At 38.1% G+C, this 23,978-nt stretch overlaps 1 protein-coding gene across 1 annotated transcript in view; it reads left to right on the top strand.

The window, feature by feature from the left end:
• The window catches only part of LOC126260416 (coiled-coil domain-containing protein R3HCC1L), a 162,410-nt gene that overhangs the window by 104,408 nt on the left and 34,024 nt on the right, over window positions 1-23,978 (top strand). Inside the window, exons 2-4 of the mRNA XM_049957745.1 lie at window positions 9,116-9,268; window positions 9,540-9,686; window positions 17,262-17,398. Of these exons, the coding sequence (XP_049813702.1) occupies window positions 9,116-9,268; window positions 9,540-9,686; window positions 17,262-17,398 (437 nt within the window). The remainder of the gene's footprint in view (window positions 1-9,115; window positions 9,269-9,539; window positions 9,687-17,261; window positions 17,399-23,978) is intronic.

Raw genomic sequence — 23,978 nt, 5'->3', positions numbered from 1 at the left:
GGCTTTTAAGAAAAGGAGAAATGTTGGAAAGCCAAAGGTATGTGTTATTACTGTAAACAATAAAGACGATGAAAATCCCCAACATAGCTTGTGTCCCAAAGAAGAAGACAGTTGGTGTAAATATAACAAAGGATTGCTAACTGGTGAAGTGTACACTCATAAGCATAGTCTGCCTCATGCAATAATGGAGGTGATAAAACCTATTTTCAGAGACTTAGCAGCACCTGAACTGTTGAAAAAGTGTATTCACGGAGAAACTCAAAACCCCAATGAAAGTGTAAATAGTGTTATATGGTCGAGAATCCCCAAGACTGTATTTGTTGGAATAGAAACACTTCACTTTGGTGTGTATGATGCTGTTGCGACTTTCAATGATGGCAACATTGTAAGGTGCAAGGTATTTAGAAATATGGGAATGAAGATAGGTTCTAACATGGTACGAGCGATGCTTGCTTCAGACAAGGAACGCCTTCGGGCTGCAGACAGGGCTGTAAAGAGTCTAGAAATACAAGCAAGAGTAAACAGGAGGAGGAACAAGAGGAAGCTGGAAGAGGAGTTTGCAGAGGATGAAGATAATCCATCCTATGGACCTGGAATGCACTAAAAAGTTAATCCAATCTTTGTCGCTCGATTTCCAAAACTTTTATTTTCTCATACTAATTACATGTTTTCTAAGGATCTTCCAAACATATTTGTTTCAAACTTTCAGTAAATGTTACACAGTACCTTCTGCATAATTTAACACAGCCTTTTTCCAAAAAACTGTATATTTTTGAATATATAAATAAAAAATTGCAAAAAAATGTTGTGAATTTTCATTACAATTGAAAAAAAATCATCTTTAATAACTGAACTAAAATTTTGTAAAATCCCTGTGTTAAGTTGTAGCCCATATTCCAATAAATAATCTGTAAAAAGTTCAACTTCCTACCTCAAATACTTTGTGAGGAAAGATGTAATTTATAAAGGTTATTTTAACATTGCAAGTATAGAGCGTTCCGGAGCCCCTTAAAGACTTGAAATTATGTGCAACGCTTCTCAAATACTGGATGCATAAAGTACGAGTATTCGCGCGTCGTGTGCTACAGTGATTTTTAACCCTCACCTCTTTGATAAGTAGGTGGTTCTTATCCCACAGCGATTCTTTCCAGACAATAAGTGATGTGTATACTAAGTTTGGTTTAAAAAAATGGTTCAAATGGCTCTGAGCACTATGGGACTCAACTGCTGAGGTCATTAGTCCCCTAGAACTTAGAACTAGTTAAACCTAACTAACCTAAGGACATCACAAACATCCATTCCCGAGGCAGGATTCAAACCTGCGACCGTAGCGGTCTTGCGGTTCCAGACTGCAGTGCCTTTAACCGCACGGCCACTTCGGCCGGCTAAGTTTGGTTTAAAATGGTTCAAATGGCTCTGAGCACTATGGGACTTAACAGCTATGGTCATCAGTCCCCTAGAACTTAGAACTACTTAAACCTAACTAACCTAAGGACAGCACACAACACCCAGCCATCACGAGGTAGAGAAAATCCCTGACCCCGCCGGGAATCGAACCCGGGAACCCGGGCGTGGGAAGCGAGAACGCTACCGCACGACCACGAGATGCGGGCTAAGTTTGGTTTAAATCGGTCTATTGTTTGAGGAGGTGATGTGGAACATACATACATTTGTGTGGACTGTGAAGTAGTTTAACACATGTCATACTCATTACAGGCTTGTAAATACGTTGATGGTGGACGAAATGAGATTAAGTCCTCGTGGTTTTCCTTGGAAACGACACAAAGTCGTCTATATATCTCTTGTAATTTGTAAAACATTTGCTAATGAAGACCGACAAGACTGTCTCAAAGGCAACATCTCTTCCATGGAATCTTTGCGACGTTTTCCTTGAGAGATTTTTAAAACGAAATTATGCAGGGTGATTCACGAAGATATACAAATATTTCAATATATTATTCTACAAGTAAAATTAAAGAAAAAAGTTCATATAAACATAGGTCAGCAAATGTTTAGTTAATGAGTTACGGCTAATAAAAGAGTTTGTCTGAAATTTAGTAATATGAAGTCATCGGAAAACTGTACATGGTTAAAGTAAATCACCATTTCCATTTATTTGGTTGTTATTGATCTGGTGAATCTAATACAACAACTCCCAGGCCTGTATCTGCAGTAGTTTTCCACAAAATCCACAGAAGCAGAGACGTAATTTCGTAAAATTTTTAATTTATTAACTACTTGGCCCAATTTTTTTTTTCTTTTTTAAATTCCAGATAATTGCACAAAGTTTTCAACAGAAATGGTAGAGAATTTAATTTTGGAAAAATAAGGCATACCTATTTCATAAATAATTTACAAACTACAACAGCTATTAAGTGGCTTCACTTAAATACACTGTTGTTATATGTTCTTTCACTGAACAATCCAGAAAACTTACTCGTTTCAATGTTAGGAAACGACTGAAACAACTCACTAACGGTTGCCAACAATGACATAAACGTTTCTACATTCTTAATGGAAAGTAAACAAATTTACTTGGATAATAATCTTTGCTTCTCTTCATGTTCTGGAAAACTACTGCAGATACACGTCTGGGGCATGTTTTATTAGATTCATATTAGATTCACCAGACCAATAACAACAAAATAAATGGAAATCGTGCTTTACTTTAACCTAGTGGAGTTTAGTGAAGGCTTCATAATAGCGAAGTTGCTAAATTTCAGGCAAAATCTTTTATTACCAGTAACACAGTAACTAAACATTTGCGGTCCGATGTTTGAAATATTTTCTTTAGTTTTACTTGTAGAATTGTTGTTGTTGTTGTGGTCTTCAGTCCTGAGACTGGTTTGATGCAGCTCTCCATGCTACTCTATCCTGTGCAAGCTTCTTCATCTCCCAGTACCTACTGCAACCTACATCCTTCTGTACCTGTTTAGTATATTCATCTCTTGGTCTCCCTCTACGATTTTTACCCTACACGCTGCCCTCCAATGCTAAATTTGTGATCCCTTGATGCCTCAAAACATGTCCTACCAACCGATCCCTTCTTCTAGTCAAGTTGTGCCACAAACTTCTCTTCTCCCCAATCCTATTCAATACCTCCTCATTAGTTACGTGATCTACCCACCTTATCTTCAGCATTCTTCTGTAGCACCACATTTCGAAAGCTTCTATTCTCTTCTTGTCCCAACTGGTTATCGTCCATGTTTCACATCCATACATGGCTACACTCCATACAAATACTTTCAGAAACGACTTCCTGACACTTAAATCTATACTCGATGTTAACAAATTTCTCTTCTTCAGAAACGCTTTCCTTGCCATTGCCAGTCTACATTTTATATCCTCTCTACTTCTACCATCATCAGTTATTTGGCTCCCCAAATAGCAAAACTCCTTTACTACTTTAAGTGTCTCATTTTCTAATCTAATCCCCTCAGCATCACCCGATTTAATTTGACTACATTCCATTATCCTCGTTTCGCTTTTGTTGATGTTCATCTTATATCCTCCTTTCAAGACACTGTCCATTCCGTTCAACTGCTCTTCCAAGTCCTTTGCTGTCTCTGACAGAATTACAATGTCATCGGCGAACCTCAAAGTTTTAACTTCTTCTCCATGAATTTTAATACCTACTCCGAATTTTTCTTTTGTTTCCTTTACTGCTTGCTCAATATACAGATTGAATAACATCGGGGAGAGGCTACAACCCTGTCTCACTCCTTTCCCAACCACTGCTTCCCTTTCATGCCCCTCGACTCTTATAACTGCCATCTGGTCTCTGTACAAATTGTAAATAGCCTTTCGCTCCCTGTATTTTACCCCTGCCATCTTCAGAATTTGAAAGAGAGTATTCCAGTTAACGTTGTCAAAAGCTTTCTCGAAGTCTACAAATGCTAGAAACGTAGGTTTGCCTTTTCTTAATCTTTCTTCTAAGATAAGTCGTAAGGTTAGTATTGCCTCACGTGTTCCAACATTTCTACGGAATCCAAACTGATCTTCCCCGAGGTCCGCTTCTACCAGTTTTTCCATTTGTCTGTAAAGAATTCGCGTTAGTATTTTCACATCTGTCAACACCTGCTTTCTTTGGGATCGGAATTATTATATTCTTCTTGAAGTCTGTGGGTATTTCGCCTGTCTCATACATCTTGCTCACCAGATGGTAGAGTTTTGTCATGACTGGCTCTCCCAAGGCCATCAGTAGTTCTAATGGAATGCTGTCTACTCCCGGGGTCTTGTTTCGACTCAGGTCTTTCAGTGCTCTATCAAACTCTTCACGCAGTATCTTATCTCCCATTTCATCTTCATTTACATCCTCTTCCATTTCCATAATATTGTCCTCAAGTACATCGCCCTTGTATAAACCCTCTATATACTCCTTCCACCTTTCTGCCTTCCCTTCTTTGCTTAGAACTGGGTTGCCATCTGAGCTCTTGATATTCATACAAGTGGTTCTCTTCTCTCCAAAGGTCTCTTTAATTTTCCTGTAGGCAGTATCTATCTTACCCCTAGTGAGACAAGCCTCTACATCCTTACATTTGTCCTCTAGCCATGCCTGCTTAGCCATTTTGCACTTCCTGTCGATCTCATTTTTGAGACGTTTGTATTCCTTTTTGCCTGCTTCATTTACTGCATTTTTATATTTTCTCCTTTCATCAATTAAATTCAATATTCTGTTACCCAAGGATTTCTATTAGCCCTCGTCTTTTTACCTACTTGATCCTCTGCTGCCTTCACTACTTCATCCCTCAGAGCTACCCATTCTTCTTCTACTGTATTTCTTTCCCCCATTCCTGTCAATTGTTCCCTTATGCTCTCCCTGAAACTCTGTACAACCTCTGGTTCTTTCAGTTTATCCAGGTCCCATCTCCTTAAATTCCCACCTTTTTGCAGTTTCTTCAGTTTCAATCTGCAGTTCATAACCAATAGATTGTGGTCAGAATCCACATCTGCACCTGGAAATGTCTTACAATTTAAAACCTGGTTCCTAAATCTCTGTCTTACCATTATATAATCTATCTGATACCTTTTAGTATCTCCAGGATTCTTCCAGGTATACAACCTTCTTTTATGATTCTTGAACCAAGTGTTAGCTATGATTAAGTTATGCTCTGTGCAAAATTCTACAAGGCGGCTTCCTCTTTCATTTCTTCCAAAAAATGGTTCAAATGGCTCTGAGCACTATGGGACTCAACTGCTGTGGTCATAAGTCCCCTAGAACTTAGAACTACTTAAACGTAACTAACCTAAGGACAGCACACAACACCCAGCCATCACGAGGCAGAGAAAATCCCTGACCCCGCCGGGAATCGAACCCGGGAACCCGGGCGTGGGAAGCGAGAACGCTACCGCACGACCACGAGATGCGTGCTCATTTCTTCCCCCCAATCCATATTCACCTACTATGTTTCCTTCTCTCCCTTTCCCTACTGACGAATTCCAGTCACCCATGACTATTAAATTTTCGTCTCCCTTCACTACCTGAATAATTTCTTTTATCTCGTCATACATTTCATCAATTTCTTCATCATCTGCAGAGCTAGTTGGCATATAAACTTGTACTACTGTAGTAGACATGGGCTTTGTGTCTATCTTGGCCACAATAATGCGTTCACTATGCTGTTTGTAGTAGCTAACCCGCACTCCTATTTGTTTATTCATTATTAAACCTACTTCTGCATTACCCCTATTTGATTTTGTATTTATAACCCTGTAATCACCTGACCAAAAGTCGTGTTCCTCCTGCCACCGAACTTCACTAATTCCCACTATATCTAACTTTAACCTATCCATTTCCCTTTTTAAATTTTCTAACCTACCTGCCCGATTAAGGGATCTGACATTCCACGCTCCGATCCGTAGAATGCCAGTTTTCTTTCTCCTGATAACGACGTCCTCTTGAGTAGTCCCCGCCCGGAGATCCGAATGGGGGACTATTTTACCTCCGGAATATTTTACCCAAGAGGACGCCATCATCATTTAATCATACAGTAAAGCTGCATGTCCTCGGGAAAAATTACGGCTGTAGTTTCCCCTTGCTTTCAGCCGTTCGCAGTACCAGCACAGCAAGGCCGCTTTGGTTAATGTTACAAGGCCAGATCAGTCAATCATCCAGACTGTTGCCCCTGCAACTACTGAAAAGGCTGCTGCCCCTCTTCAGGAACCACATGTTTGTCTGGCCTCTCAACAGATACCCCTCCGTTGTGGTTGCACCTACGGTACGGCCATCTGTATGGCTGAAGCACGCAAGCCTCCCCACCAACGGCAAGGTCCATGGTTCATGGGGGGGACTTGTAGAATAACATAATAAATAAATATGCAAATGTTTTACTTGTAGAATAACATAATAAAATATTTGCATATCTTCGTGAATCACCCTGTATATGGGTGGACTCCGAATACATGTTAGTTGCAGGCAAATGACATGCAACTACATCCACTCATCCTCCATTCATCTGACGACGTGTCGTAGACTACAGCTCGCTGTGCTACACTGTTAGACCTCTTACTGTGCCTTTACCTGCGAAAAGTCGGTAATTCCAGCAGGAGCCCCAGGTATCGTAGAGGTATCAGTCCGTGTTCCTGGCCCGCTGCTGTATTAGCTATCATATTGTGTCAGCGGCCGGAATGTCATTAGCAGCTCCCATGTATAGCGCGGTAAGACACAGCTACCTCCCGCCGTTGCTGACACACAGCAGTCAAATACGCCAGCAGGTGCAAACAGCAGCTCCGACCTGCGGCGAATCCGGATTCTGATGTGACACGACTCAGCAAGGACCTGTGCAGCACGCCGGTTGCCGCTCCTGCCAAACTGTTATTATGTGTGAGCGGCACGAAAACAAGAAGAGCATTTCAACGCTGCAGTCTAGCCTTCGCAGCTCAAAGCCAGCGGTTCATGTAGCCAGTTTGTGTGGGGGGCGATCAAACACTTCACACTTAAAACGTTGCAGGGGCGTCCTCTTAGTCCATGCTATCTGCGGCCGAGAATTGTCATGATTAGGGAAATGCATGACAGGTACGTTATGTGGGGTTGCATAAAATCAGGCGAAACCTCGCAGCGGACCTCCGTACTTGACGGGAGACATTATTGTTCTAGGAATCTTTACGTGCTCACTATAAGCTCAGTCCTGAAACGAGCGACGTGACACGATCGACAGGCATACTAGAGACACTACCCAACATGTCTGTGTGAAGCTTCATCGGATTTTCACTGTCGTTTCCAATTAGCGACCTATCGGACCTTACTTTCCATATAGCCCTCGTACATTAAGAGGCATACTAGAGACACCACCCAACATGTCTGTGTGAAGCTTCATCGGATTTTCACTGTCGTTTCCAATTAGCGACCTATCGGACCTTACTTTCCATATAGCCCTCGTACATTAAGCAAGTAGAAAAAACGTAATTTCCAAAGACGAACCTTACTTTGCATTTTGGTTGTAAATTTTTCAGCTTTCGTACCTGGAAACCGAGCTGGAGCCAATCTCATTCGTCTCGTTATCATTTAAAGTACGCAGTTTCACCATATTATTAGTCCTCGTTATACCCGCTAGCCCAAACTTTTGAAAATATAGTAATCTAGGCGCGGGTGTGGTGAGGGAGGGTATTTTATGTCCACCTTTTTGAAATACAATAATCTAGACAGATACTTTATATATTAAAATTTTGAAGAAAATATTTATTGTTTTTTAGTCAAGTCTTCGACCAGATTCTAAAAATTCTTTTAATTTTTCAGGTAAACGTAACCGAACAATGTAAGTTTTAGTAATAGATACAACTGTTCACAGCACATATCATTTTCAATATTTTCACGTTTAGGACCCAACATACACATCAGTATCTCTTTAAAACGTGTTTCCTGAGTAAATGTCAACAGCAGTAATTGACGACATTTGTATTTTTAAAATTTTGTTGCTAGTAGTCATAAAGTGCCCCCCCCCCCTCCCATTCCGCCCTTGGGTATTTTTTTTTTTTTTCCTAATGAGGGTGTGTTGGTTTTTGCTGAGAGCGTGTGCTAAGACATATTTTCAGGTTCTGCTCCCTATTTACACCCCTGTACCTTATCACAGAGTATATTGCTAACGTAAGTTAATAATAAATATGGGATTTTGCTTTTTAATTTTTTTAGAGTGGGCGTTAAGTACGATCCCCACCCCTCACTTTGGCAATACACGTTATAAAACAACGGGTCGGTATTGCTAGGGCCAATAACGCTGGCTCAGTACCGTCACATATTCAGACGTACACTTTTTTTCACTTTACAAAAATCTGTCACGAGAAACATTGCCGTGACAATTACGCTACAGAACAAATGTTTCCATTGTTTGCTTATGGTAAACCTGAGAGTAATTGCCGAAAAATATATCGTAATTACTTTACGTGTACTGTATAATGTAAATCTGAAATCATTCTGAATAATTTCAATAAAATAATTATTAGAGTCACTGCTGAAGGCAGGCTCTGTAGTGCATTACTTAGAATGAGACACCGGAACATTTTAATATATCACTAAGCACTTCGTCTAATTTTTTCAGTTATAGTACACTATTTCTCAGAAAAGTTGCAATTTGCCAAATATCAAATAAGTTTCTGGTTTTACTTTTGTATATGGCATTAACTGCTGCCGCAACAGCGAAGTAAATATTTCAATTAAGCAAATTCGCTAATCAAACACACTTCCGCCCATAGATATACCAACGATGGTTAAATCTGTTTGTAAGGAATGCCATTGGCAGTAAAGCAGTAAACTATAAATTAAACGTTTATGGGCTACAACTATCGTTAGTTAATAATATAAAATACTGTTTGTTGATTGTGTTCCATAACTTTTATAAATAGTAGACATGATATTATGTAACACCTTGAACTACTGTTTATTCTTTATTGTGCGTCGGTTTCACTCAAAAACCATTTTCCAGTAAGACTTATGTGTTTATATATCAACAAACACACCAACAATAACATGTTTATGACACGTGATCAATGAAACTCCGCGCCACTTCGCCGGATCGCTGGTCGCCGTAAATGTCGCAAACTGCTGAGGCGCTATTCATTTGTCAACTGCGTGACGTCAGTGGTCGTGGTTGCGTGAGTGGTACTGAATGCTAGTGGCTTGATGTTTTTGGTGGTTAAGAGTAGTTAAAACTTTGTTTGCCAAGCTGGATAACACAGTGGGTGGTAGATATCTCAATCTACAAGATAACGAATTCGTTCATAATGTCACAACAGATCTGCAGCACTTCGTTACGACACATAAAAATCAGCGAAGGTATGTCTTCTGTGAGCAGTATTGTCGGCGAGTGTATTTGCGTAAAATGATCTTTTGTTTGGTTTATACATTTTGATTGCTTCTCTTCTGAAACAAAAACAGCGAGTGACAGGGAGGGAGAAGTTTACCTGGAGGGGATAAAATAGTGGGGAGCAGGAAGAGGCGTAGCGCCTTGCACGAAAGAGAAAGTGAAAGACTCATAGTGCAAGCGAAGCCCGCTGCAGTACTTACGTCAAGCGTTGAACCACTTTTGCTCTCGATTCTCTTTCAGCGTGCTGATTTTCCCGCCGGTCAGTAACTACAGGCGGTTTTTAATCCACAAATTGTGCGAGGAAACGTACACCAACCTGAAAACCTTCTCAGTCGGACAAGGCTTGGCAAGAAGAACTGTCGTGTGCTTCCAGGAACATCTAATCAGGTAAACCGCGATGTAAACATTTTCATCCAGGTTGGTCGCTGACTTTTCTTCTTATTCTTTTGTATTTTAAATGAGTAGATGTGCAGCTAACCCTTCTGTACCAAGCTACAGTTGTATCTAAAAATGAATGAAATAAGTGTTCTAGTCAGAATTTTCTCTTTCTTGATACTTTAAAATGGTGCTTGTATTTCGCTTATGGACTATCTTGGGAAACAGAGCAGTTTTATTATGGTGTGTTCTATAAGCATTCATTCCAGTGACTGTGTAGTTTCACTTAAAGCAAAAAATTTTCTCTAAAATAAGAGTTGTTAACCCTTTTGTTTACTGTAGTTCTACCAAATTTGCATGCATCTTTTACTTAAATCGTTAACCTGCTGAATACTGACTAGATGTGATTCCATCAGGGACCTGATATTGTAGCATCCAATTAAAAAATTGTGTAGAGAATTAGTATTGTTTAAATTGTCATTGTCATTGACAAGAGATTGTTTCTTGGCAAGTTATTTGCAGAACAACAACTACTATATTATTTCAGTTGACATCCCACCAGGATCTTCCTTGTTGGAATTGGCTGGTCCAGGTTAACACCATTAGTTGGGCTTGGTAAGAAATCTTGATGTATGTATTAAATAAAAGTAGCTTCTGCAGTGTATTACAGGCAAACCATTCTCTTTTTATTTGCTTTTTTTAACAAAATGAACATTGAGTATGTACTTAGAGGTATGTCTGTTGGTAAGTAGATTATCTTTCTGATTCTATGTGGCATATAGATTTCAGAAACATATATTGCCTTGTCATTAATCTTACATGTGTGATTATTGTTGCATTTGAATGCATTACCTTGGTCAGTCTTCCGGGATGTTAAATTTGATTTAGAGTGTGATAGAGCCACAACCCCTTCCACCCTCACCTTGAAATCTTGGCTGGTGGGAAGGACTTGTCTGTTGCATAAACCAATCTCTAGGTTGAGAGTTGGCACAACCAACAAAAGTGAATGTGAAATAGTTTCTGTTACTACCTTGTCAGGTTGAGATTAAACTCAGCGCAGTGGCTGATGGCACCAGCTGTAAATGGGAAATACCTCTATGGTAGCTCTCTTCAGCTGCTGCTCAGGGTCTCAGCTTAGTTTGTGCAGACATAATAGATTGACCTGTGTCATAGCCCAATGTATAAATTTACCAAACATTTAATAAACTTTTAGTTACAAAATCTGAAACTGAAAGGGAAATTAAAAATGCTATATTAAATAATAGACAAACCTCTGAATTGTATTTTAGTTTATATAAGGTCAACATAAATTGTACACAAGCTATGAAAATTGCAAGGGGGCCGGCTCTACTTAACTCCAATTGAAGTTTGTAGCCTGCCGGAGTGGCCGAGCGGTTCTAGGCACTACAGTCTGGAACCGCGCGACCGCTACGGTCGCAGGTTCGAATCCTGCCTAGGGCATGGATGTTTGTGATGTCCTTAGGTTAGTTAGGTTTAAGTAGTTCTAAGTTCTACGGGACTGATGACCTCAGAAGTTAAGTCCCATAGTGCTCAGAGCCATTTGAACCATTTGAAGCTTGTATAGGCCCATATAGAATAATATATTCGACAGTAAATTGACATGTGCTACGTTGCACCAGTATTTTCTGGCATTTACAGTTTGGAGAATGACGTTAGATGTGCTAAACAAATGATAGTTGTAATAAGTTTCATCAAGTTAGTTTATTATATCAAGTCAGCACTAAGTAAATAACTTTAAAGTGTGGCAAAATACTTACATGTTGTTTCTTTATACATTGCTGTGATGTACAGGCAGATGAGGACAATATTGTTTCTGCTCTAACTCCTTTCCAAAGTTCATTGTTTCATAATAATCATAGTACAGGCATATCTTATGTATTCCTAAATGAAAACTGCACCCCTTTCAATCATAATTTAGACACACACTCTCTTCAGCTCATAGAATATATTATGTCATTATATTGTTTCAATCTGCAGTAAGAATTTGCCAGTTGTCTTCTCTTTTGTATGCTTTATATGCTTGATTTGCGTCTTTGGTCTCTCTCTTCTTTAATCAACCTAACATTTTTTGTCTTTTTACAAATGATATTGTTGAATACTGAAACTAATGATAAGCTACCAACTTCCATTCACATGGCATGGTCTATCCATTTGTTTTGCTATTCCGCTATCTTATTGTTTACATCACTTTTAATTATTGTGCTTCATTGCTTGCTTCATTTACTGGCCATGTGTTTTTGGAAAAGACAAATGTGCACTACAGTGTGCATCCTATAGACTACTTCTTTTGCTTTTTCTAAGTGTGACTGTGGTGTATTTGGTTCAGGTTTTCATTTTCTAGTGTACAGGTAAAGCTGTCATACACCAAAGGCTGAGTGCGATAAATACAACATAATATACATCTTATTATGACATGAAAACCCTGCTTTGTGAATGGTTCCGCTATTTATTATTTACAACAGAAACATTTGTTGCTAACATTCGTTCATTTTTAATACAGTTTTCTATGAATGATTAAAATTACAAAACAATTTTTTTAAATATTTTATTGTAAGCCTAAAAGAGAGAAATCTCAGAATACTATTTTACTGCATAGCCTATTATGCACACTTACCATACATAAACTTGGAATAATTATAAGGTCTCCAAGTCACCTTGTCGTTGACAGTTCTGTATTAATGTAACTGAATTTTTTTACTATTGTAATAAACCTGTCTCAATTGCAGATAAAGTTATATTACTTTGTAGAATTAAGCTGGCCACTTGTATATGTTCTTTGACAGACCACCTAATTATATATGACATCAAAAAGTCATAAAGTCCTATTTGTATTTACTGTTATCATAAGCAATTTGACATCCATTACCGGCATCATCACAAGTATTCAGCTACATCCAACTGTGCTATTCCTGCATAGTTTCTAATGCCACATGTCCAACATATTAGGTCCTCTTCTTGGTCTTATTTTATGTCACAGAGTCCAGCAGAGTACTTATCAGGTCTGTGTACAAGCCAGTCATCTTCCTACATGTCATGCCAACCTTCATTTCATCATCATTATACATCTTCTACTCCATTTTGACTCATTTGTTTTCTTGTATATCCAAAATATTCAAAACGTATATCACTTCATTGTTCTGTGAGCAAACCTCAGTGTATTAAATTTGGTTTTTGCATTTTAAGGCCATGTCTCACAGTCATTAGGCAAACCTGGTAGTGTGCAGTCATTGTTGATCTTGTATGTCGGACATGGAGGAAACTTCATTATTTGAAGATGTCTCCTATAATACTCTTATGAATTACTTTTATAGAGAAAATCTTCAGATTCTAATTTCCCTGAAGATCGTAATCATTATTTTAAATGATTTCACAATGGCTTGTGCATAATACAAACATTGGATTCGTATGTGCCAGTCAGCTTGTGTGAGTTCTTTTTTTTGACCATTATTGTGGAGCATGGACTGGGACATGTGTGTAACATTTTAACATGGTTTATGGTCTAAAATTTAATTTATACTGAATAGATGCTATCTTTCTGTGGCCATAAAATGGTATCAGCCTAAATATAATTTTAGTAAAATAAAAGTATATAAATGTTATTTAGTATTGTGTAAATAAGCAAAATAGATGTTTAGCAGAGCAGGACTAGGGCAGAATATAAAATCCATCTCTGGTAATATAGTATAAAAAGTCTGTGAATTTACACCCATTTGGGTTCTGAAATGTTTTGAGCATGTAGTTAGTAGCCCATTCTGTATTAAAATAATTCTTTATTTCCTTCTGTTAGTTTAATAGTAAAATTATTTCTTCAAGTGATGGAATGGAACAAACGTTGTGACGGAATAGGGCTAACAGGACAAGCTATTTTTAATCTGTTTTCTTTGTAAAATACTGATTTCATATACAAACAAATAACAAAATAGGACATTCTAACAAAAAAAAAAAAGGAGAACTGGCCGTATGAAATGGATTGGAATGTCTGTGTCTGGTAACGTTCACTAATAGTCAGTATAAGACATATCAAGAATTTGTAGAATATTACTTCTTGGTACCCATGGAGTAGGGTCAATCAAAAAGTGTGGAACAAATCATCAGCTTTGACTACTTAATAACTGTGTTGTGTTAAGTGATGTAATGGTTGTGTGGTGTATTTGCAACAGGCTGTGTGTGAAGAGGGCATTTTGAAGTATGTGGTGATGATTTCTGGTGTTGGATGTGTATGTAACAAAATTGTTTTTGAATGATGTTTGTGAGTAATTGGACTGGTGAAGTGCCATTTGTCGAGATCCATATCGGAACTAAGTGTTTGGCGATTATTTAGTGAATTATTTTAATCAGGTTACCCTCTATTCAGAGGCTGTTGCATGCAGCGACTGTTATTGACTTGTAGATTTACAAATTATTTTAATGTCAGTAGCCATTGGCTACAGATTGTTTTTGGCTTTGAAATGATTAGTTTCTTGCTTGAAGAGTTAATTTAGTTTTTTTGTTTGTTTGTTAGGGATAAGAATACAAAGTTTAGCAGCAACCAGCTGTATGCTGTAATGGCTGCAATGTATGCACAACAGTATGGTGACTGCTAGTAAGTTTTGCAGTTGTGTTGGTTGATGTCTGAATATATGAGGTTACATATTTGTTGAAATTACAAAATTAGCGAAAGTTGTTGCTTCGCAGAACAGGGACAAATATATGTGGTTGTGTGTCATGACAATCTGTTCGTAGGTGTTCTTGGTTCGAGAAGCCTTTGCTGCTCATTCCTGACTTTTCTAATGAATTTCTGGGTTCTGTTGTTAGTGGCAGTTAATAAAGATAAATTAAGATTGTGATTGGGATTTGGAGTCTGTTTTCACTGTTTTAGTCAAGTTATGTTTGCACCATATAGATCAAGTGAAATTTCTGATACAAGTTTTTCTTTTTGCAGATTCATTTCTATGTTGCTAGCTCAGAGTTCACTCTGTCTCCATTTTCTTGTATTGGGGTATTGTGGATTTTTGATAATTTTGGATTTTTGCGCAGGTTTTTATTTTGGTATGCCCATAATATTAAGATTGTTGAATATTTGGTTTTCCCCCGCCCAAAACCCCCTAACTACCAATGCTAATTACGACAGATGTTCTGTTAGTTGCTTTTTCTCGAGTTGAATATATTTTGCATTGTTTTTGTCTGTTTGCACTATTAATGTGTGACGTCACGGTTGTCATATTGTATAAGGGCGAAATAGTGGTGTTTCCATCATGATGATGTCACTAGTCAAAGCTGATGGTGGTATTGACACTATCAGCTTTAAATGTAAATTTGTTGCTTGCAATTTTCTTTCTAATGAATTTCACTTCTTGTTCATCAGTGCCTACTGTGAGAAATTATTCTGTGAAGTGTGTAATTGACTTTTTGATGGAATGCACTCAGGTTGTTGTACAGGGGTGGGGCATCCACACAGTATACAGGAAGAGTGTCTGGTGCTGCATGAAATGAAGAATGAAGCTGTTGAAATTGATTGATGTTTGAGGCTAATTTGAAATAGAACAGTATTACTTTAAGAACAATAGACCTATTTCTAATTGTAGAACTAATAAATTGCCTAACTAGTAAATTGCCTGATAAATTTCAAATAGTACTTACTGTACGAAGGTTTTGAATTTATTCTTTTAGTTTTATTAAAGTAGCAACTTGAAGTTGATTAATAGTAGGCATAATTAAACATCTACTATGTGCCTTTGAACCAGTCTCAAGCTGTGATTGAACAGGACAAGTTACAAAAAATTAGTTCGAAGCTTAAAATCTTGCTGATTATTTGTCTGTTATGTGATTTCCCCTAGTATTTCTTACTAATGGAACATACCTGCATTGAAAATATTATTAGTGTTTTTTAAATAATATAAACTTAATTGTTTTACTGTTACAGAAAGGGACAATAGAATATACAGTGTTTTGAATGCATTAATAGGCATTTTTGCGTTTAAAGCCCAACAGTTAAATTTTACTTGTTAGTAATAAAGTACTATATAAGTAAAAAATTGCAAAAAAAAATTATGGCAGCATTCTGTAAAAACCTGTTTTCTGAAACTGTTGGCCAAGAACTTGCTTTCTTATTAACAGATACATAGGTTTGCATCCCCAATTACAATGGAATTACTGTGTTCCCATGTGTATTTTATGGAGAGTATCCAAGTTTTGACTCCACTGCAACAAATTTGCCTACAATAATCAAGGATTATTTTTTTTTTTTAATTTTTGGTGAGCTTGGTTTTTGCTTTGGTGGAATGACACTCTTCTCTCTGTTGTTTATCTGAATCAACAGAATAGCCAATTTTTTGAGAATTTTAAAAATATTAATCTGTCTCGTCTTTTATTTCATTCTCACATAACAATTTGGGGTCAGCAGAGATCAGTTTCCTGGCAATTTATATTTTGTTTGCGGATTGGTTTCTTTCAGAATATCTAATGTAACTGGATAGATAAAAACTCTACTCACCAACAGGCAGCAGGAGAAAACACCCATAGAAAGGTTAAGAAAATTTGCAAGTTTTCAGAGCCAATGGCTACTCCTCTGGTTTGATGGGGAAGGAAGAGGGATGAAGTAAGACTGGTGAGGTTTAGGAAATTGGGAGGGTTTGGAAAGTCATCCAGAACTTTGGGTCAGGGGAGACCTACCGGATGGGATAAGAAGGAAAGACTCGAAATATCTTCATCCCTCTTCCTTCCCCTTCAACCCTTCTGCCAAAGGAGGAGCTACTGGCTTCGAAAGCTTTCAGGTTTCCTTAACCTATGTACAAGGTGGGTGAGCAGTCACACTGTTGTTTTAAATGTCCATAAATTTTTTATTAATGAATATTTGCACGTGGAAGAAGTTGTCATTTCTCATGACTGAGAGAATATATGTAGTACACTACAATTGCATACATGCTCATGCGTTGTTGACAAAACAATGTAAACTTATAGGAATGCTATAAATTGATTTCTACAGAAAAGTTACAAGCAAATTTCTGAGGACGTGATCCTCTCCTCTAATTCATTCAGAGTGTGTGGGTTTGTTTGGTACACCTGTTCTTTGGTCCATCCCCACAAGAAAGGGGCATAAGAAGTCGGCACTTCTTGAGGGCCATTGTGTTCCTCTTGCCGCTGCCTCCACTTAGCAAGTAGATTTTTTTATCTATCTAGTTATATTGTAGTTTCAAAAATTGAAAATTAATTATTTTTGATTTTAAGTCTGCTGCCGATATCCACCGGTCCAAACTGAGCTTGTGCTAGATCTCGGACAACTGTGTTATCACCTGTACATTAAATCCTAGTCTTCCTTTGTGCCTTACAAGAAATCATGTTCAGCATGTAATTCAGAATATTGACACATTTTGTCTGTGTAGGTTAGTTAACATAGCAACTTTGTAGTGCTTAAGTCCATGGAGTAGAATTGCATTCCTTTCAGCACAGTAGACAAGAACTTAATTCAGTTACTGTTTGTCACTCATGACAAAATTCATTTTTAAAAACATAAGATATTATAGCATCATTGATTTCAGACCATAAATTCATAAATTTTATATATCATTTAATTCTGTTTGTATTTAGGAAGCTAGAAAGAAATGCCTCAGATAAACCAACGGTGACAGGTCTGTCCAACCATACAGGAAGAATGGTTGTAGACCGACAACACTTGACAAATAGTGATGAAGGTGCTCCTATACTCACTTCTGCCACCAAGAAAGGTCAGTTTGATATACATATTATTGATGAGAAAAAATATCAAGTAGTTGTTACATAAGTACATAACGAAGTTTTACAGTCAAAAGTAGACTACTTTAAAAATCATGTATAGTTATGAGGAATTTGTTGAGTGTATAATATACTTTTATGGTATGTTTCTGTCTGTTTGAGCCTTATTGTAGTACCTTTATGTATTTACCAGTGTACCCTCATGGATACATTAATCTCAGTGCTGTGTTTCATTTTGAGTGAAAGCCTGTTAACAGCATGCCCCTGTAAAGGGCCATCTACAAAGTTGCAGATGCCATGACAATGGCCCCTGCAGTTTCGGCTATCGTAACAAACATTTTTGAGAATACCTCAGAAAACAAAGTTAAAATTCGGTTTTTCTTCTGGGCCTATCTGTGTGACACGTTGCTGGTTTGGTGCACGATATTGACCCATTTCAGCCTGAATTTTTTTTTTTCTGCTATTTCTACAAGTTAGATATTTATGTGTTTATTGTCATCAAAGAAAAGCTATCCAACAATCAAAACAAAAAAATCAATAATTGAAACAAAAAAGAGCGTAACATATATGTCACACTAGGCAGAACATACATTTTAGGCAGAATATATGACTGCAAGTAAAACAATATACTGTATGTGATTTACATCAAGTTCAGGCGACAGCACTCACTTTCTGTGATATGGCATAAAACATTCTATGTACAAACCAAGATCACATTTGCAGCATGTTGTTCTTGGGGTTCCTTTGCAGTTTTCCGCTGCTCAGCGTTTTCTTTTTTTCTGTGGCACCATGGCTACCAGATGTTTTGTTTCATCATATCTAATATCGTGCAGTACTCTGCCTTGGTTGGAATTACCTGCAGAGCGTCCAGGACCTCTTGGTACTGCTGCATTGGAAGTCAGGTAACATTTCATAATGTAGCGCCGGAAGTGCAGCTGAGGCATATTTATACCAGTCTTTCTAGGAAGAAGGCACCCATTATGTACAGAGATATCTAGAAGCCATGTAAAAATTGGCCACCTCCATTTCTTTCCTTTGACACTCACTCTATATAACGCTAAGTTTTCATCCATTCAGTGAGTTCCTCCCATATTTTTGTTGTATTCTCCAATTACATTAGGTCGAGGTACAAGTAGTCTTTTCTTCTCTTGTCTAGAGTATTGGGCAATGGTGCTGAGTGGACTGATACCATGGCTTGTGGAAGCAATTGTTACTGTAGAATTATCTAGCCATCTAGCATGATGTTTTCATCCATTCAGTGAGTTCCTCCCATATTTTTGTTGTATTCTCCAATTACATTAGGTCGAGGTACAAGTAGTCTTTTCTTCTCTTGTCTAGAGTATTGGGCAATGGTGCTGAGTGGACTGATACCATGGCTTGTGGAAGCAATTGTTACTGTAGAATTATCTAGCCATCTAGCATGATTATTTCACTTTCCTTGCTGCTCTTGTAATAAAAATCCCCTCTCTTATTCCTTTTGGACAGTGTTAGAAGGTATGAGATGACACTCTTTAGGCAGACGATTTTCACGAATAGTCACAGTTGCACCAAACCCTCGTTGCTTCAGGTAAATCAACAATGTTTGTGATGTAAGGAGGTTGTCAAAATAAAACCTGTAGGGAAGATGTTTGTTCCTTTCAGGAAGAGAATTAGACATCATGCTTTGTACCCATATCTAATGGGCTTACCTTTCAGAAACTGTTTACATCCATGTCTGCCAAAATACTTTATCATGCTCTCATCATAAGACAAATCTTCCTCAGGCTGAAAGTGGAGAGCAAACTTTTTTCTTGGCATATTTATTAATGGACGAAGTTTCCACATTCTATCATTAGCATCTATTTTTGTGTTGTCACACAAGTGAATGAGTCTCATCATTGTTTCAAACCTGTCCCTTCTCATCGTGCTGTGGACTAATTCATTTCTCATGTCCAATCCAGAATCCCAGTAATATCTTCTGTTAGGTAAAGGATTATAGCCCGAAAGAATTAGAATTCCTAGAAAACCTTTTATCTCTTAATATATTATATTTGGATCTGAGCAACTCTTGAACAAAGCACTCCACCCCCTCTTTTTTCTTCTTCTTCTCTCAATCTCTGATTACAGTTTTTAAGATCTTTGGCTTTTTCTGTTCATCTTGTTTATCATCAGGAGAGAAATTAATCTCAGGTTCACTACCTAACCTATTTTTACTTGCTAAAACCACTTCTTCACCAGCCTGGAGTTGCCTTGGTCCAAGATTATCGACGTTTCCTCCCCCATCTTCTTCCCCAGAATCTTCATCCGAATCCACTTTAGCTTCAGGAGGTTCAATAAATAAATCTGTTGCATCTTCTTCCTCCCCTTCAAGAATAACCAGGATCTCATGGAGAGATAGACCGCTAAAGAGAATGAATCATTATTTTCACTGTTTTGCCTAGCGTGACATATGTGCAGTACAAGATTAAAACTGTATTTGGAGCCACAAAAAATAAGAATTGCATTTTGTAGATAACCATTAACATAAATGTCAGTACTTTTAACATTATAATCAACCATAACTTGTATAATAATTTGCGATAAAAAATGATACTTAGCTTATTCCAAGACATAATCTCACTCAGAAAAGTCTTCCGTACTTGAAGCACCAGTCACTGACCACTTAATGCTTGCAACTGACTGAAACCTACCTAAACATGAACAAAAAAGCCTCCTTGTTCGACAAGATCGCCGTTTAACAATCAGAGCAGTGTCTGAGTTAACAGGAGTTGACAAGGAAAGTGTCGAACAAGTTTACCGATTTTTTCAATGTTTGCATCAGTTTTTGCTGACAATGGTCTGCCAGTGCGAGTGTCATCACTGGTGTCTTCGCGGCCATCTTTAAATCGTTTAAACCACTCAAACACTTGTGTTCGCGATAAACAATCATCGCCGTACACTTGTTGTAACATTACAAACGTTTCACTTGCAGATTTTCCTAGTTTGAAACAAAATTTGATGTTAACATGCTGTTCTTTCTGTACACTCAACATTTTCCGACGCACAGACAAAACGTCAACTACTTAAAACAGACGCCACGGGCAGACTGAGTGCAGGAGGCAGATGAAGCTCGAGCAGTAGGCGGAGCGAGAGTCACGTGACAGGCCACGCGACTGTCAAAGAGGCCAAAAACAGTAAATCAGACACACAGTGGCACAACATATTTTCCGTTGCAACTTACAATTTCTACAAAGTAGGAAACAATCTGAAATGTAAGGCAGAAGTAATTGCTATGACCAGTAAGTGCTGCGTATGTGGCTGGGGTCTTAGGTGTTTCATGGCACGTATTTTACAACTGGCAATTTGTATTGCTCAACTCTGAAAAAATAAATAACAGTGGAGTAACGACATGTCCTGTGTATTGCAGAAATTTTATGTATTTTTACACTTTAAATGCTCATTAGCATATTACTGAAGTGTGTGTAAGAGGTGGTGCCTATTTTTTGCCTCCAGAGACTGGAGTTTGTCATATCTAATGATGTAGTTCGTATTGTCATAATTATTTATTATTGTATTGCTATGAGTTCTGAATTCACCTTCCTTGATATTTCTCATGTGCTGCCACTCTCTCTTTGTACTGTAATTTGTATGATAACTACAAGCTATAAAATATACTGCATACATTATTGACATAAATTGTTATGACCTTCCTTATATTGAGATTAGTGAGCAGATTTTATTATTCCATTTGTTTTTTTAAAGGTTAGCTATTATCGATTTCAGCAGCTTGTTGTATCCACTGAATCTTTGGCTGAATTAAAATATATCCCATTAATTCCAAATTCTAAACTGCCTCATTTAGTGTATTTTATAGACTATAAGACACACTTTTTTTTTTTTTTTTCTCTCTCTCTCTCTCTCTCTCGGACTGATGACCATAGATGTTAAGTCCCATAGTGCTCAGAGAGCCACACTTTTTTCTTTGAAAAATTGCCTCCTGAATTCTTTGCTAAATTGCCTCCAAAATTCAGGTATCTCTTATACTTGAAATTAATATAAAAATATCCAATTTTTGAGCTTGCTAACACTGTCTCCCTCCCACCCTGTCATTGCAGTCTACGGAGCCAGTGAACTTGAATTGAAAGTTATTTGTATTATAGGTAACAGTACAATATCTTTGTTAGTAATTAGGTTCATAATGGAAGAAAATGAAAGGTATTCATATGATGTAGGCTATAAATTGAAAGTAATGGCACATGCAGAACAACATGGAAACAGTTCAGTTGAGTGGTATTTTGGCCCTCCACCAACAGAAAAACATCATTTGCAATTGGTAGGCTAGTAAAGAAGAACTGAAAAAAAAATGAGGAAGACTAAATGTGCAAATAGAGACCTGAATGCAAAATGGCCAAAATTAAAAGGTATTGAAATAAGCTAGTACTACAGTGGTACTTAAACAGACTTTGAAGAATGGAGTTGGTTGGTGCTAACATGTTTATGAAGTGTTATGGACTTTGTGTGCAAACCAAAATATCTCAGAAAATGCCACAAGAGTATGAAGAGGAAAATATTAGCTTTCCATTGCTTCATTAGACAACATTGAAAGAAAACCAGTGCGGAACTAAGATAAGTGGCTAATATGATCAAAACTCCTCTTATTTTTGATGTGCCGAGTAACAAAACTGTTGCCATGAAAGGTGTTAAATTGTAACTAAAAAAACTAGTGGACATGAAAAATGCACTACACTGTTGTCCTTTCATGTTGTGCTGACGGTACTAAACATAATCCAGTGATTATTTTCAAGTGCAAAACAATGCCACAACATCCTGAGATACCGCCAGGTGGTTGTTCATGTACATGACGAGGATCGGATTAATGAGGCTGGTATGACTGTGGAAGAGAATGAAAGGTGTTCTATTGAAGAAGAGTTGTCTTGTGCTAGATCAGTCAGTAGTCATTGGAAGATTTCTGTGAAAGAAAAACTTGAGACAGTGAAATGCAGAGCTTGCTTTTATTCCGGGAGGACTTACTTCACAATTGCAACTTCTTCATGTCTCAATAAATAAACCATTTGAAGTGTAAATGAGAGAGGAATGGAACAAATGGGTGATGGTTGAAACAAATTTGAATTCACATTGAAGGGAGCTTTAAAACAACCTACAATCAAACCAGTATGTCAGTGGATGAAACAGTTGTCTAGAGTGAAAGAAGACATTGTGAACTATTTCAAGAAGTACAGCATAACTAACACTCTCGATGTCAGTGAAGAGGACAATGGTGACAAAGGAGGTTCGGATGATGATTTTCAGGGATTTTCTACATCTACATTTATACTCCGCAAGCCACCCAACGGTGTGCGGCGGAGGGCACTTTACGTGCCACTGTCATTACCTCCCTTTTCTGTTCCAGTCGCGTATGGTTCATGGGAAGAACGACTGCCGGAAAGCCTCCGTGCGCGCTCGAATTTCTCTAATTTTACATTCGTGATCTCCTCGGGAGGTATAAGTAGGGGGAAGCAATATATTCAATACCTCATCCAGAAACGCACCCTCTCGAAACCTGGCGAGCAAGCTACACCGCGATGCAGACGCCTCTCTTGCAGAGTCTGCCACTTGAGTTTGCTAAACATCTCTGTAACGCTATCACGGTTACCAAATAACCCTGTGACGAAACGCGCCGTTCTTCTTTGGATCTTCTCTATCTCCTCCGTCAACCCGATCTGGTACGGATCCCACACTGTTGAGCAATACTCAAGTATAGGTCGAACGAGTGTTTTGTAAGCCGCCACCTTTGTTGATGGACTACATTTTCTAAGGACTCTCCCAATGAATCTCAACCTGGTACCCGCCTTACCAACCATTAATTTTATATGATCATTCCACTTCAAATCGTTCCGCACGCATACTCCCAGCTATTTTACAGAAGTAACTGCTACCAGTGTTTGTTCCGCTATCATATAATCATACAATAAAGGATCCTTCTTTCTATGTATTCGCAATACATTACATTTGTCTATGTTAAGGGACAGTTGCCACTCCCTGCACCAAGTGCCTATCCGCTGCAGATCTTCCTGCATTTCGCTACAATTTTCTAATGCTGCAACTTCTCTGTATACTACAGCATCATCCGCGAAAAGCCGCATGGAACTTCCGACACTATCTACTAGGTCATTTATATATATTGTGAAAAGCAATGGTCCCATAACACTCCCCTGTGGCGCGCCAGAGGTTACTTTAACGTCTGTAGACGTCTCTCCATTGATAACAACATGCTGTGTTCTGTTTGCTAAGAACTCTTCAATCCAGCCACACAGCTCGTCTGATATTCCGTAGGCTCTTTTTTTGTTTATCAGGCGACAGTGCAGAACTGTATCGAACGTCTTCCGGAAGTCAAGGAAAATAGCATCTACCTGGGAGCCTGTATCTAATATTTTCTGGGTCTCATGAACAAATAAAGCGAGTTGGGTCTCACACGATCGCTGTTTCCGGAATCCATGTTGATTCCTACAGAGTGGATTCTGGGTTTCCAAAAACGACATGATACTCGAGCAAAAAAGGTCATTTCAATTTCATAAACTAAGATTTTCTTTTAAATCCGTTTTTTCAGTCTAATGA

The sequence above is a fragment of the Schistocerca nitens genome, chromosome 5, assembly GCF_023898315.1.
Source record: "Schistocerca nitens isolate TAMUIC-IGC-003100 chromosome 5, iqSchNite1.1, whole genome shotgun sequence".
In the NCBI taxonomy this organism is placed as follows: domain Eukaryota; kingdom Metazoa; phylum Arthropoda; class Insecta; order Orthoptera; family Acrididae; genus Schistocerca; species Schistocerca nitens.
The sequence above is the reverse complement of the archived record's forward strand: the minus strand, read 5'-3'. Positions and strand labels throughout refer to the sequence as shown.